Source organism: Cuculus canorus, chromosome 8, assembly GCF_017976375.1.
Source record: "Cuculus canorus isolate bCucCan1 chromosome 8, bCucCan1.pri, whole genome shotgun sequence".
Taxonomy (NCBI): Eukaryota; Metazoa; Chordata; class Aves; order Cuculiformes; family Cuculidae; genus Cuculus; species Cuculus canorus.
Window position 1 is genome coordinate 31,833,110 of NC_071408.1, and position 17,044 is coordinate 31,850,153.

Consider the following 17,044-nt stretch of genomic DNA (forward strand, 5'->3'; position numbering starts at 1 on the left):
GCCTGCTAAAACATGTCCCCAAGTGCCTTGTCTACATGCTTTTCTGAACACCTCCAGGGATGGAGACTCCACCACTTCGCTAGGCAGCTTGCTCCAATGCTTGACCATTTCTAAGCAGCCAAGAGTGTTTAATCTGATCTATTTATTCTATGAATTGTTTTACCATCTGAGAGTCTAAACGCTTGTCTGCCTCAGGGACTTCTTTCGTTTTCAAAAATGAAAGAAGTTTCATCTTCAATTAAAACAAAAAAAAGATGACTTCTGAGACAGTTACTGTAGTGGCAGATCCTAACACCACCAAGAATTACCAATAAATAAATTATGCCCTTTGGAAGTAGAGCTCTTCTGCAGTGGTATAGTGTACGTGGATTAGGTACAGGAGGAAGAAAACTAATTACACCTTCTCCTCCAATGGACACTCCATACAAAGTCTTACTGACATTTTTATCTTTGTACAATGTAGAGTATACACTGGCTTTGAAATATTGATTGGCTGGAGCACCTCTGCTATGAGAGCAGGCTGAGAGAGTTGGGGTTGTTCAGCCCCGAGAAGACAAGGATCCAGGGAGACCTTAGAGCAGCTTCCAGTGCTCAAAGTGGCTACAGGAAAGTTGAGGAGAGACCTTTTAGAAGGGCAGGGGGAAGATTTAGATTTGACAGTAGAAAGAAATTCTTCACCATGCGGGTGATGAGGCACTAGAACAGGTTGCCAAAGGAAATCATGGCTGCCCCATCCCTGGAAATGTTCAAGGCGTGGTTGGATGCGCCTTTGAGCAACCTGATCCAGCGGGAGGTGTCCCTGCCCGTAGCAGGGGGATGGAAAGGGTTGGGCTTTAAGGTCCCTTCCAACTCAAACCATTCCATGATTCTATGATTTTTTGTTACTGTGAAGATTTTGAAGACAAGTACATCCTTATTTCAGAAGAAGCAGTCCCCAAACAAATCAGAGAAACTTTCTAAAGAGAGGTAAAATCTCTTTTTGTCTTCAAAAAACTATTTAGGAGGGCAGCTTTCCCAGTGACAAAACCTCTAAGATTTCCATTCTCACAAAACATGACGTCTGTACTGCTGCACCAGGGACACCAAAACACCGCAGCTAGCACTTGCTGTAAGTCACACGCAGGTCTAAAGATATTATATTCCTGAATTTCTACAAAACAGCACTGACTATAGTACCGCACTGTAAAAATTAGTAACGTATTTACTGAGTTTTAGAGAAATGGAACACATTTTGAATGTAACTGCTGTGTTAACTCACCCCTGAAGAGTTCATAGTTCCCAAGGTGGGTGCCTGAGAGCCTCTGGCCGAAGATGGGCTGCGATTTAAAGAATGAGACCTATTGCCTGAGGATGTATGCTGCATTTGGAGAGATGCTTTGGCTGAAAAGGACCGTGGCTCAGCCGCCTGTGACTGCATAGTCAATATTGATATCGAACGAGGGCAGCTTACAGAACGCCTTATTGGGCCTGCGGATGAGGTGGGGGATGAAGATGATGGAGATTTTGTATTTTTAACTGACGGTTTCCAGCTCACTCTACCTGCAGACAAATTAAATGGACGATGCAATTATTTATTACTCTTTTAACACGCATTTTCCAGTCTTTGTAACTAACAACATACAACCAACACATGCGCACATTTGTTTTACCATGATGTACGCTAACGAACAACTATACGTGAAGCAGTCAGTCATGTTGGATCCCCTAATAATACATACTTTACATACTCTATAAGAACATTTATTCCTTCCTCACAGTCCGTTTTGATCAGGTTGACTCCAGTCCTCCACAACATCCACCAGATTTATGAGAGAGTGCATAGGCCCTAAAGGTCACAAAAGTATGTGATCACGATGCGTGGCTTCCTGACTGTAAGAATATGGAAGCAGGAGAGAAAATCTGCTTGATGGATCCCGCAGTTGCAGATCCGGTCACCCTCATCTGCCCCTGCATAGCTGTACAGCTTTTACAGTTCATTTTTCTGCTAAATAAAGGACACTGCTATGAAAAATAAAATTTGAGAAGCAGCGTTATATGCGTTGAATTACATAATGAAATTCTTTGGGACAATAAACTGCTAAAACAGAAAATAACATGCTCTATCTACGATGTTCAATAGAGTGTGCTCACAACAATGCTCTGAGATCTGTGAAAGGACCTCATCTGGAATATACAATCTTCACTGAGTGTCCAGATACGTTTCTTTATCTTTTCTATATTGCAGCAAATTCAAGCTTAAAAAGACCTTTTAAAGGAAAAAGAAAAGGGCAACCTGCTAAAAACCAATCCAAGAGGAACAATCACACCATTTCCAAGTGTAGCCCTGGTGGTAGCCCAGGTGTATTTTTCTATTTAGAATTCTTGGCAGAAGAATATTCATTTTTTCCTTGTTTTTAAAAACTCACTTTCATTCCTTTAGACAAGATTTCACAGAAGAATCAACAAGGGAACCAGAGTTAGACCCCGAGTTACAAACGATGATACATTCTAAAATACTGAAGCATTTTGTGTAAACCATGGTGACTGTCAGACTTGCTGGGGAAAGCGATCATTTTACTTACTTGATCGTTCCAAAGATTTGCATTTATTCTCTTCAAGATCGTATGAAACTTTCTTCTCTTTTTTTTCATTGCGATCCTCCTTTTCAGTCTCTTCTCCCGACTCTGACACGCTGCTACCGCTATCACAGCTACTATCACTAGTGTAGTTCTTCAGCCTTCTTAGGGGCTGGGCACATTCTGGCATCGAACACAAGGGCTGACAACAAATAAAAAACCAAATAACTAAAAAAAAAATAACACTCAAGAGATGAAATCCATTCATAATCCCAAAAGAACACTTCACTATCACACCAGGTTCCTGATTCAGGCAGGTTCCTTTGTATATATTTAAACCCTCCCAAATTAGATCGGAAGTTTGTCCTTGATTTTAAAATAAATGCTTAAATATTTCACTAAATTCACTACCCAGAAATGCTAATCTCTCTCACATGAGGAACAGCATAATATAGAAAAGAGGAAAACCAAATATTTTATTTGAAGTATGACTTACATTACCAGACATAATGAATTATAGTTTGAAATCATAAATCAGTGATGCACATTACACTGACAATCCATTTCAGGCCCTCGCTGGTATCTGCTATAAGTGAAGCTACAGTTTAACAACAATCAATGTAAAGAAATGCACCAGGGGACTTTGGCTGATCCACTGCTGAAAGAGAAAGAGATTAATCCACATCCTGCAGATCGCAGGAACTGAAAGAATATAGCAAGATGTATTTCAAATTAGCTGGGTGTGTTCGGTGTCACACACGCACTCGGGATCCAGTGTCATCGGGTAATTAATCCTCTGCTATTACCAAGGATATCAAGACAAAAAGCAAAAAGTAGGAGTCGGAGAAACTGATGCAAGAACAGAAAGTACAAATGAATTTTTTACTTTAGGCAGATAAGAAAAACGTAACATCCTCCATCATATGTGTTATCCCAAGACGGCTCCCGTGGTCACATTTTCTTTCCAGTTGCTCTTAGTTTATAGGAAGCTACAGTGATGGCCTCATCTTCATAGGCATCTACTGGATTGCAATTAAACTCAGATTTAAAAATATTAGTATCACTATTCCTGAACGTATTTTGGGTCACAGTGAAAGAGAACTCTCGGGATGAATTTAAATTGCCCTATTATCTTAGCATAATGTAATGCACCAAGACTTACTGTGCACAACGCCTCCAATCTACTGTTCCCGCGTGATACACTTGTAGCATAAGCTAACTTATTTTACCTGAACTTCTGCTCCAGCCAAGGAAGGAAAGAGATTTCTACCACTAACCTAAAAGTGACAGCACGTTCATACAAGCCCAAGCTGTCAGAGCAGCTAAGAGCTGAAGAAGTACATTCCATTGAGGAGAGCCCTGCCAATTGCTCGGATCACACAAAGACTCTTTTGCTATCTGTCTGTCTGCTAAAAGGACAAATTAAGGTGTCTCAGCACACATTGCTTTCTCAAAAATATCTGTCCTATGAAACATTGTGTATCAGGAGATACATTGATCAGATATTCCTGATGAGTTATAGAAAGTATAAGTATTCTCAATCCAAATTCGCAGGGCCTTTAAGGCAGATCTCATTCCCACAGGATGCACACGTTCCACAAGTTCTACCCTAAACAACGAGAGTATCCTGAGCAAGACTCCACATCAATTAACCAAGAAGAATGAAAAGAAATTACAAAAAAAAAGAAATTACAAAAAAAAAGAAATTACAAAAAAAAAGAAATTACAAAAAAAAAGAAATTACAAAAAAAAAGAAATTACAAAAAAAAAGAAATTACAAAAAAAAAGAAATTACAAAAAAAAAGAAATTACAAAAAAAAGAAATTACAAAAAAAAGAAATTACAAAAAAAAGAAATTACAAAAAAAAGAAATTACAAAAAAAAGAAATTACAAAAAAAAGAAATTACAAAAAAAAGAAATTACAAAAAAAAGAAATTACAAAAAAAAAGAAATTAAAAAAAAGAAATTACAAAAAGCAATAATGACAAATAATAGTTAGATCTGGGTTTAAACTGACCTCTTAAAATATTTGATAGCTTAGCAATTCTAATCACCTTGATTTTCCTCTTATCCTAACCTGATTTTTCCTTGATTAAACTCATCTGATTTCGTATCAGAAGAATAAAAATAAAAGCAATTGCTCATTTCCTCTAAGATAGCTGTTATTTTATGTCCTTAGTTCTTTCCCCCCCCCCCCCAAACAAGTGTAATGCAATGAATGTGAATAAACCTGACGGTGTGTAAGGATAAGGTGCCCTCTAGAGGCTACAAATAAACCAGACACATCCAGAATGTGTTTCTCTGAGTAGAATATAGTAACATTTTAATTGCAGGCAAAAAAATGCCTTCATCCTGGAGAATTTTTGACTTGTTTTCTACTCCAAGCTCCTAATGACGTTCGATACGGAAGAGTTGTTGCGTGCAAAGCCTTAATCATGCACACAGTGCTCCTCTAGTGCTCAGATACATGTATATGTACGTATGTTTCTATGTATGGAGGAGGATCAGGAGGAAAACACCTCTCTATCCTAATGATTCCAGCTGTTTTGCATAGTTTCCCCAGTCCTGACTGCTCCTTTTTCCAAGGAAGAGAATGTGTCCAGAGCAGAGCATCCGACTTCCTAAACTGCCAGCAGGTTAGCCACTGACTTTTAAGGGAGGGCAGGACTTTATGACCTTCTGAAAGAACACGTCGTGTTGGGTAACACAGCATGAATAAAACCGTTCCTTCCGGTTTGTTTTGTCTATCAGATCTTGCATACGTTACTTTTTTCATAGGCTAATGAATCTTTTTTTTGTCCAATTTTGTGATTAGAAGCAGACGAGTTTTACAGCTGGATTATTCTCTCAACAGGGAGTTCTACTGCCTACCTCGGTCACCAAATCTCTACACGGATATCAATTTAGACACTACATCTCTCAGAGAATACCCTTTACAAAGAGGTGGTCAATCAGGTACGTAGTTTTAACCATCTACACCTTTCCCCTTACAGGAAAGACGTGACGCTCTTTGAGTACCAGATACAAGAACCATCTACAATGGACATCTGTATTTCAAAGGGAGAATATTACGCAACCAGGGAAGTCTCCAGCCCCAAGGCTTCGCTGCATGCATGGTTTATAGGATTGAGAAGTATATCTGGACCCTAAAAAAATATGCAGGAATAGAGATCCTGTACAGCATGAAGTGTGCGCATTGCAAGGAAAAAAAAACCATCTCCTTGAATCAAGCTAATTGCTTTCCCTTTTGATATCATCAATTATATGCAAAAAAAAAAAAGTGGGAATTTTGGTCATACGCAATTGTTTCTTTCTCCTGTAAGTGCAAACAATATTGTCCTGGTAGGGAGGTTTGTAAGCCGCAGAATCTAAATCGCTGCTGGAAAGAAGACATGCCAGTGGGGTTGAAACTACTTTGAAGTCTCTTCCAACCCAAACCATTCTATGATTCTAAGGCCGTGTCATACAGTCTCACTAACAAATTGATCAAATGTCATCTTAAAACTAATTACGAGAGGTTTCTGGACTCAGGCTCAGTACCCTGTTAAACATTTATGGCCTCCAGCTCGTGAATGGCTTCTGTGCAACCAGTGTAGAGACAGGATAGAATGAGTCTGTGTGCACACAATCAGCCAGAGAGATGCTCTTGGAGGGCTGCTGGGAAAAGACAGGCTGCTGGGAAAAGGAAACATTTGACCGAGATGTTGAACTTGAATTAAGTGACCCTATGTTAAAGGTCAAAAACAAACCACGAGGCAAAGAGACCTTGAAGCATCTCAGTTGAGGGTATTGCCAGAGTGGACCGGATTATTTTTTCTTCCTCTTCTTTAAATGAATCCCCCACTCTTCAAGCCCCAGCTCACAAAATCCCTATATTTGTAATGAGGTTCCTGCAAATCTATCTTAATACCGGATTGGGTATGCAGATCCTCTTTCCAGTACGCACACCCGCAATAAGATGTAGCTCTCTGGATTCTTGGACACATATAAAGAGCCCCTGCAAGCTCAGGACAATTTTCAGCTTTCATTTTCTACAGAGATCCCAGATTTGTACACCATGTCATCAGAAATATAAAATGCTGTGAAAAACATGTACGTGCATCCATAAACAAATCCATTAGAGCTCAGAAACATAAATGTCGGCTCTTCTAAGCAGACTTGACCTGAAATGTCTATAGGATATAAGAAGCACACTTATTTTAGCCAAGCCCAAACTATTTATCCGCACTACCTTACAGAGATATACAGTGTATTTAAGGCAAAGACTTGCATGAACACACTATCAGGAAGCATTTAGCTAAAAATAATATATATTTAGTTTAAAAGCAGATTTCGGATATGAAACAGGCTGTAAGATACCCTATGTGACCCTTATAGCAAGTAACCAAGCTACAGATACATCATAATCATAATTAATCCTTTGAGCTTCAATAGTGCCCGTTATCCCATGATCTCACAAGTCCTTAGTGGCACCAATCGATTAAAGATGAAAGCATCCTTTTGAGATAGGCGATGGATATAAAAATCATTTCACACACAGAAATCAAGCAATCTCTTGTACAGCATTTGTTGCCATGCACGACAATTCCTCAAAATAGCTTAGAGAAGAAAAGAAGGATCTTCTATCCAGTTAAAATTTTAATGGGATTTAGTTGGACAAATAATCGTTATGCTTCTCTTTATACTTAAAAAAAAAAAAAAAACACCACTAATGGCAGCCTGACAGAGAAAATTCCCAACAGGTTCGGCTAAATGCCCCATTTAAAATTCTCAGATTACTTCCTAGAGAGTGAAATAAAAAATAGGGATCTAAAAGTCAAATACCTTCGGTCCTCGCTGCCTGCTGCATTTTCCCATTAGTTTTTCGTCATCTATTTCGCACTGCTCCAGAAGATCCAGAATGTCCTCCTCCTAGAAATGGGAATTGTGGTATAGTTAATTTGGGAAAGGACAGATCCTCTACTTCCAAAGCTCAAGCACCAACTGTTAGGAATTGGAAGTTATTTTGACTGCCAATTCCTGAAATAAGAATGAATCCTTCCACAGGAGGATATGAAAGTATTTCTTCTGGTACTTGCATCTCTGCTTGCAATCAAAGTGACATTGAAAGTTAAAATCGAGTCTTAACGCAAAGTCCAAAGAAACGGCTGAACAAAGATTCCTCAAACTGCTGGACGATGCCAACTAAAAGATGGGAAATTATGTCTCAAATTTCCAATTAAATCACATTAGTTGTTCATTTTAAATGTAGTCATTTTCCTGTTGTTTCTCTCTGACTACATCAGCAATCAGGCAGAGTTTACGGATGCCTTATGCTAGTGGAGCTGGTTTTATGGTATCTCTCATTCCAGTCCATACATGTGGATGAATAGGTTGGGGACATTACTGGAGGAAGGAGGAGGCAATTACCAGCTCAAAAGCAATTTCTGCCAACCTCTGGTTTGGCCAGGGGTAAGGCCGAGGATCAGCGAACTGGTAAAGTAGCTTAAAGCCATCTAGCCTGTCTCCACCCCGGGTCCACTGCACTTCATCCAGATTCAAGGATCTGGCCCACAAGCTGAACAAAGAATAACAATAAAACGATGGAAACATTATCAAATGCTATTCATTAGCCATCACACACAATCACCATGAAACTAATCCACAAGGTCATGATATCCAAGATAAATAACTCCTACAGCCAATACTTCTCGTGCTTCAGTACCTTCATTCTTTTCAAAGGGTTATTCATTTCCCGTTGAAGTGAAGCTGCTCTCCCAGCAAGAAAGGTCTGGAAAGCAGTGGCTAATAAGCTCTCATACTTTTCAAGCAACGTTTTATCATCAGGAGGGTAAATTCGCCTAAAATAGAGGGGGAAAAATGAGTAGAAGATAAAAGTTGAGCTAATTATCACACCAGAAACAAGTGCAAGGCAGCTAATTCACAGTCTCTTCTAAAAACTGCATGCGCATCCCATCTGTAATAACTATTTAATATCATATCATAAAACATAGACTCAGAACATTGTTCTCCAAATCTAATTTTAACTCAGTGAACACACTCCTGTTTAAACCAGCAATTAGCCAGTCAAAAGAACCACCAGGCAGGTCATTCCAGAGATATAGCAAATCTCAGGTTCGCAGTACTCCGAAATCGCAGTGGGTGGGAATGATGCATGCAGGTGGGAATGATTCATGAAATACCAACAAAATATTGCGTGTCAAACTCAGAGCCATAAAATAATCTGTAGTGGCAATAAAAGGACACAAATCAGTGAAAATCTGAATAATTGCTTGGAGTTAATGGCCATGATGTAAATGGAAGACTGAATATGTCCTGCGCTTGAATGATGAATCCTCCAAAATAAGGAATAGGAAGAAGTAGATACAATAAAAAACCAAAAAACAAACAAAAAATCTTTCTGGTACACAGATGTACAGGTCAATTCTGACTTTTTGTTAAAGCACCTATGCCATTATTGTCTAAAATCACAGGTAGGAGACTATGACAACATCAGAAGCAGAACTTGATGATTTGTTCATGCTCATCAAGCAACAATGAGCTCTGAAGAAAAACACTCCAATCCATTTGTCATGGATGCCTGAAACACAGCCAGAAACAATGAAGGTGGGAGACTAATTTCTAATTTATTGCATGGAGTAATCCATAAGTTAATTCTGATGGCACTGCTGACTGGCATTATGTGACTGTTATACTTCTGTGGATCGTTTGTGAACTTTTTACAAGGTTCTTTCCTCCTTTTCCTTTTCAATCTTTTTTTCTCCTTGAAAAAGCGACGAGGCCCTGGCCCAGGTTGCCCAGAGAAGCTGTGGCTGCCCCATCCCTGGAGGGGTTCCAGGCCAGGTTGGATGGGGCTTGGAGCCCCTGATCCAGTGGGAGGTGTCCCTGCCCGTGGAACTGGATGGGCTTTAAGATCCCTTCCAACCCAAACTGTTCTATGTTTATTATATGATACTATTATTGTGTTACAACAAAAAAAGGATGGTTATCATCTCATTAGACTCAGGGTGGGTTAAGAGGAGATGGTTCCAGTTTGCATAGAACACCTGTAAGAGCTCTATTCTCGATGCAGTCAAGACTTTTTAATGATGTTGCTTCTTTTGCTGAAAAAATGCCTTTAAAGAAGGGATATTCATTTTAATATATATAGACATACACTGCAGCTAAAGGCCATCTCAAAGTCCTATGCATAGAATCATTAAGGTTGGATAAGAGCTCTAAGATCATCCAGTCCAATCCTCAGCTCAACCCCACTCTACTTACAAAACCCTGTCCTGAAGTGCCATGGCTACACACCTTTTGAACCCCTCCAGGGAAAGAGACTCCATCACCGCCCTGGGCAGCCTCTGCCAGGGCTTCACCACTCTTCCAGTAAAGAAATATTTGCTAATATCCAATCTAAACCTCCCTGGCACAATTTGAGACTTTTTACTTCCTCATTAATTCACGCGTGCTTGAAAGCATGGCTCTTACTACTCCTACTCCTCCTGAAATCAGTGGGCTGGTTGGGCTTGCAGACACACACTTGACTAAGCCAACTGCTGAACCGACATCCATAGGTTAAATCCGAGCCTGCTGAGATTGATTGATGTTTCTTTGGATTTTTATTTGGAAAGCAATATTATCCATGCAGCAACACTAGTACTCAAAATTTCCATGATTCTATGGCAATGCCTGGCAGGAGCTCTGCAGGAGAACACCAAAAGGAGAAAATACTGCATAATGCTCAGCTAAAAGTTCTCTGCATCTCTAGCCAAGATTCCTCTAGCCTGTTGATCCAAGATTCCTCAGGCTCTGTTGATCCTTCAGCTTTTTTGCTAACATATGGTAACAAGGAAACACAAAGCTTTCCCATGTGCACATTCCTCATGGAATGATACTTCCCTTTTCCCTGACGAAAAAAGATATTTTGTAGTTTTATTGATTTACATTAACCAAAAAGCTAAATAAAGAGAATATTTGGTTTATTTTCAGTCAAGAACAGAACAAACAACCTAAAATGTGATCAGTTAAAAGGTTAGACTTTAAATTTATTGGAAAAGCAAAATGTATTAAAGCATCATGATCTTTCTCTTTCTTATAGTCTAAGCAGCATGGAAATAAGCCCTTCATTATAAGCGCCTTTTTGATGTACTTGTTCAGTTCCATATATGTTGAAAAAGGATGTAATTAAAATGGGGAATGTTACAAAGAAAGAAAATGTGAATTCATCAAAAATTAAAATTTCACAGAAGCAGCTATCTGTTTCAACGAGATCTTCACTGGGCATTACAGAACATCTGCTCGAGAAAGCAGAGATGAAGAACAGCAGTAAAGGCATCCTGACTAATTCAGAGTAAAAGATGTGAACTCAGATCTCCCACGTCCTGGGTGAATGTTACAAAGAGCTGGCAAACACGCTCATCATCTCTTCCTACCCGTACTCTGCTCCTTTTCACCACGCAATCATAGACTTTGCTTTCACTACTCACTGAAGCAAATAGCAAGAAATATGAACAGAATAATAGAATGGTTTAGGTTGGAAGGGATCTTAAAGCCCATCCAATTCCAACCCCCTGCCATGGGCAGGGACACCTCCCACTGGATCAGGGGCTCCAAGCCCCATCCAACCTGGCCTGGAACCCCTCCAGGGATGGGGCAGCCCCCACTGCTCTGGGCAGCCTGGGCCAGGGCTTCCCCACTCTTATTGTGAAGAATTTCTTCCTAATGCCTAATCTAAATCTTCCCCCTTCCAATATAAAGCTATACCCCCTTGTCCTTCACTCCATGCCCTTCTAGTAAGTCATTCCCCAACCTTCTCGTAGCCCCTTCAGGTACTGGAAGGCTACTATAAGGTCACAATATCCTAAAACAGAATACTTGTTTTCCGGCCAACGCCTATTATAATCAAGTCAAAGATTCCTTTTGAATGTATTTTACTAAGGAATCTGAAGACACTTATGCTTAAGCCTACTTAAAAAAACCAAAGCACAGCAAAATGAATACAGCATTTCAACTTCATGTTAACAAAACAAATGGAAGCATGAAGAAAGTTTCTGAACTTCTAGCAAGCCTCATAACATCCAGATTATTTTTCTTTTATAGGGGATTACTCGAATTTGATTTTTTTATAGGGGAACATTCACACCCCTATACTGCCCCCTCTTCAGTACTATCTGAAAATAAAACAAAACACATTACTGTCTAGAGCACATGTATATATTTTTTCTATAAATGCCTACACACATGTACCACAAATACTTGTTTCCATTATTCCTAAGGAATGCACCTAGTCATGCAGAAAAAATAGTTACCTGTAATTCCCCATGTGTCTATTTTCATGTTCCTCTTTGGATATCTGTTTGCGCACTTGTGCAAGTCTTTCCTTCTGCAAAACAAGAGAATAAGGAGATTAAAATAAAGACAGCACAAGCCACGGGCAAGAAACAGCACATTTTTCCCTCCCTACCAGTTCTTCTTTTCTCCTTTCCAGTGTGTGGCGCTGCTTCTCCCACTCTGAGGAACCTGGCAGTAGTTTTTTCATTGAACCTTGACCGTACAGTCTCTTCTGAGCCTCCGCCTTCTGTTGAGCTAAATTTCTCCTTTTATCACTTGTCCTGAAACACAGATGATATTAAGATATGTCAATACAATGCAGCCGAGATGAGATGCCCTTTCATCTTAAGGATATCATTTGTCTTTTCCAGTCAGTCATGTCCAGTTTATGACATAAAATTAGAATTGAAACACTCATTAAGACATTTTTAGAATATTAACTTGTACGACTAGAATAGTTTCCCACCTTCAGGTGGACTGTAATGACTCTGTACTATAATTTAATGTACGAACGTGATTGTCTTTGTTTTCCTGAAGTATGGAGTTTTTCTTGTAGAGAAGCAGCCTGATCCAATGGGAGGTATCCCTGCCCATGGCAAAGGGTTGGAAATGGATGGGCTTTAAGGTCCCTTCCAGCCCAAACCGTTCGATGATTCTATGAACAGATCACCAAAGCAAATTCCCCGTGTGGCCCCACACCCATGACTGCACTCACATCCCCACTCTGAGACCTGTTTGAAACACCATTACAAAACAGGAGTATGAAAATTACTATTAGTGTTCATTTTCACAAGCACATGAGTGAGAAGAAAAAAAAAATGGGTTAATTTCAATAGTAAAACTGACAGCGAGGGAAACAGTTACATTTTGAAAACATTACGGTAGGAAAACAGGTCTTAATTTTCTCCTAGTCCTATACAAGTTAAAATAAATAAGCAAAGAAAGAAAAATCAATGCAAAAGAAAGACCTAGACTAAAGAAAAGAGGACAAGCTTACCGTATGTTGAGAAGCTTTAATGCATTTAGCAGAACACCTTTTTTTACATCATAGTCTATTTTTTGATCGGTTCCAAAGCTCGGGGCACGATTAATCTGAAAAAAACCACAAAATAGAGAAGATTTCAGCCTCACTGGGAACACAATGACTGTAATAAGCTTTGGAGAAACCATTCTTTCAAATATAGCAGCGATTAAGAGAATATATGTTGAGAAAATCATGCTTGATCTAGCTGAACACCTTCCACAATCAGCACCACTCTTAACTCGCAGCTATCTGGTTGAATCTCCTCATGACGGGTTGTCTCACTCTACTTCTGGAGCCGGGGCAGTTTCATGCATTGGGTTTCTTTGAATAAACTATCTTCAAAACTACGAATCCTCTAATCTGCTGTATACAGCAATGCAAACAAAACAAAAGCTGCTTAATAAACAAACACAGTGTTCCTTTATACACACTCTTGGACATAATGTTTCTCAAGGTTGGATCCTACAGTTGGACTCGACGATCTCAAGTCTTTCCCCAACCAAGCGATTCTATGGTTCTATGAGTCTATACATTATTTTTACATCACAGTTTTTATCTCCCAAAATATCTGCTTGACTGTTAATGATACTTCAGCTTCTTTGCTTCCTATGACTTTTAAACAGCTATAGAATTGAATTGTTCCAGTTGAATTCCTCCAACTGAAATCTTCAACATTGGTTTCATAATTAAAATTCCACTGGATATAGCACGTACAATTGATCACGCTATTTGTAAGCACAGCAGTCGTGCAGCTCAGTGTATTTCATAATTACACACTCGTCAGCAGAGGACCTCGTAGATATAATGCTTAAATTAAGCAGCATAAGCTGCGGCACCTCCTGTGAAGTCTCCCTTCATCATTTGCAAAGATTCCAATTTTACAAAAATTAAGCAATGCAAATGTGTAAGATACATCATTTTCTTCTCCATCAAGACACGGGATAAATTTCAGCCTGTCATTTTATCTCTTTACCAAAACAGTCCAAGAGCACATCCTCACCTCCCACTGCTGCAACCTATTAGGGTGGAGTAGGAAAAGAAATTTTCCAGTATTTGTCACACATCCCTACTGAAAAAAACCTTCCAAATATAAAGTGAGATTACATGAATGACTTTATAAACCTAAAATAAACTCAATAAAATATTACATCCTTTCTATGACAGGGATTTAAGCTCTGCTCAATCTGTAGGACAGCAGGAATGTTATGGAAGGCATCTCACTCTTTATTAAAGTGATGGAGATGGCTAACAATAGAATTCAAAAAGCCAAAGAGTTTTATAAGCCATAAAAATCCCATTACAGAGGATGTTGGTGGTGGCTGTCACTGAACAGATCTTTGATTAGAGACGATCATGAAGTTCATTCTAATAACTCATCTGTAAACTTCACAAACCGTGAGTGCAAACCCCCTTTTAGCTGAAGCAGAAGGCTTTTCCATGGCAGTTTAAACTAACACAAACCCAACTGTCACACTCTGCCTACTTCATTGTCTTGGCCCTGAGGTTCACAGAGGGTGAGGGAGCTGATCCAAATGATCCACACGAAGGCTGAACTCACCAAAAGTTATTTTTCATCAGCCTTTCATTATCTCCAGAAGGAATCCTACAAACTCCAGTGCCATCCCTGGGAAGGGGGCAGGGAGCACGTTGCTTCCCTGCCCCAGATCCAGCACTGGGAAGCTCTTGTGTGAGAAAGCTCTGCAGGCTGGTTTAGTGTGAAATGATGGTTTGCTTGGAACAGTAAATGAGGCGTTCATCCAAACAGCAACCAGAAACCACCCCTCCAATAGACACGACCGACAGGCAGAGGCAAGTTGCTACAGGAGCTCTTTGGGCAACTGCCTACACTAACACTATGTAATCCGTTAGTCCAAACTGCAGTCTTCCTCACTCTTTATTCACTAGAAAAGCGGGAAGGGCAGCAGTTGCTACCGAAGGCAAATACTGAGCCAGTTAAAGCCATGTGTGCTTAGCAGATTCACTGCTACTGATTGAGAGCAAAGAGAACCTGTGTATGACCACCAGAGACAAGAAAAACCAGCTGACGGCAAGAGAACGACCCCCAAAAATGTCTCTTCAAGGCAACAGAGGGAAAGGTTGCCTGGGCACAAAAAATGGCTGAAGTCTTCTTTTTTAAAAATAAATAAAATTTAAAAGAATGATTGAACCAATGGTAACTGAAAAGTTCCTAAGTATTGCTGAATTCTTGGGCCAAAAGGCAACTAAGCTTTTATAGCTTTTATCCACACGTACTCCGTGGGATGCTGACACAACAAGCAGCTAAAGATATCTGAAGTCCTTTCATGCTGCATGGATAACAAAGTTTTGATCAGATTTTCCTAGTTCAGCTACACTAAATAATAAATGTGTGGATCTGTACGTAAGGTGATATTCTCTCACCCCCACAAATCACAAGCAAAGTTGAGTACACCCTGCAATTGTGGTAGTTATTAAAATGTGCATGTTTTTTCCTGCAATTACCACAACTTTGTGATCCCAACTGGATACAAAGAGGCTGAACGAGGCTGGAGTCCATCCAAGAACTTCAACTGTATGATCATCCTATGTATGTCAGAAAAACTAACTTGGAAATCTCAGCCAAAAAGAGTACAACTGGATTTTCTCGGAACATAAGAGAGATGCAGGAAGTTGTTTTTACTCAGAAAGGATGGAGGCTGCTGGGACTGCACAGATGCTGCCAGAAACACTTGGAGCCACAAGATGGCAATCACACATTTCCAACAGCCCTCACTTTGGTAGAAGGTTCCGGAAGTTCAGTAGCATCAAGAAGCAGGAAAGCTACATCACATCAGGGCAATATAAACAAAAGTCATCTCAGGAAAGCACTGTCATTAAAATATTGCACAATTTGTTTCTCATAATAGTTTATTAAGCTATTTTTATAACAGAAAAGCTACATGAGCTACGGAAACATGAAACTAGATTTACCATCCTAATCCTATTTTGGCAATTTTCCCATAACACTGGGAACATTTGGGTCCGTGCGATTAGTACTTGTTACCACTGTTAGAAAGAATGATTCACTCCCCTAAGGGGGTTTGGCAAGAGAGGAATGCTGGAAAAAAAGATAAAGAGTGGAAAGCTGGGGAAGAAGCCAGAGCTGATTTAGGAAAAATAAATATAGATAGATGTATATATACACACAGAGTACAGATATTACGTACAGTGTGCATATATACGCTGTATATTTATCTTTACTACACTACCTATATATGCACACTGTATTTATTCTGTGTGTTTGTTTTGAGAGCACTGCAAAAACCACAAGCAAGCCCAGTACAAATCAAGGGATGGTTACAGAAACTGAATTACTAAGTATCAAAGCTTCAAATTTCTCTTAGTTTAGGTCAATGCCTGGCAAAACAAGTGGAAGGATACTTGTATCATCAAAAGCAGAGAAGGATTAGATACACAACTCCAAGTCAAAAGGTAAATCAAACCTCCTAAAATCTCCACAGTGCATGTAAATATCAGAGGAGCTAGAAGGGCATCCTTCAGAGCGGATTCACTCTACAGTTTGGTTCACCATCTCTCATCGAAGTGGTCGGTCACCATTTGCTCCAAAGCTGGATGAAATGCAGACCAACCTCAGCCTGCACTTAAATAACCGCGCACACTTACACACAAGCTACGGGCAACCAAGAGATGATAACCTAGAAGTGTGGAGCTAAATCAAAGGAATAGCAGAGTTTGCGCAATACAAAGAGGTGTCAACGTCGTACCATGTCCATGTCACGTGCTGCTTTTGGCCAGCACATCAAAGCCAGCAAATACACCTGTGTCTGCATGGCAATAGGGAAGGAATTTATATTTTTCTAATTAAAATTATACCGAAAACCTGGAGAAATAAGCACGACAAAACAATTGTCGGCATTATTAATGACCTGAGAACAAGGTTATAATTCAGTGAATTCATTTGCTCATCAGTAGCCAAATCATATTTGTGGTTTATTGACAACAGACAGATTTCTAATACATTTTGCTTTTTTCCCCCAGCTGTACAGTCTCCCAACCAGTTAACACAGTGATATAAGACAATTTGAAAAACAGACAACTCCATGTATACGTTATTAATAGTGTAATGGAAGAGACACAACAGGCAAACCTCAAACATTCCTGGTTGAAAAC

General features: G+C 39.6%; 1 protein-coding gene across 1 annotated transcript in view; it reads right to left on the reverse strand.

Annotated features, from left to right (window-relative positions):
• TTLL7 (tubulin tyrosine ligase like 7) overlaps positions 1-17,044 on the reverse strand; it is a 71,783-nt gene that overhangs the window by 18,607 nt on the left and 36,132 nt on the right. The window contains exons 10-16 of the mRNA XM_054072574.1: positions 12,869-12,963; positions 12,005-12,152; positions 11,850-11,923; positions 8,261-8,396; positions 7,381-7,467; positions 2,562-2,757; positions 1,259-1,539 (exon numbers count right to left, since the gene is read on the reverse strand). Of these exons, the coding sequence (XP_053928549.1) occupies positions 1,259-1,539; positions 2,562-2,757; positions 7,381-7,467; positions 8,261-8,396; positions 11,850-11,923; positions 12,005-12,152; positions 12,869-12,963 (1,017 nt within the window). The remainder of the gene's footprint in view (positions 1-1,258; positions 1,540-2,561; positions 2,758-7,380; positions 7,468-8,260; positions 8,397-11,849; positions 11,924-12,004; positions 12,153-12,868; positions 12,964-17,044) is intronic.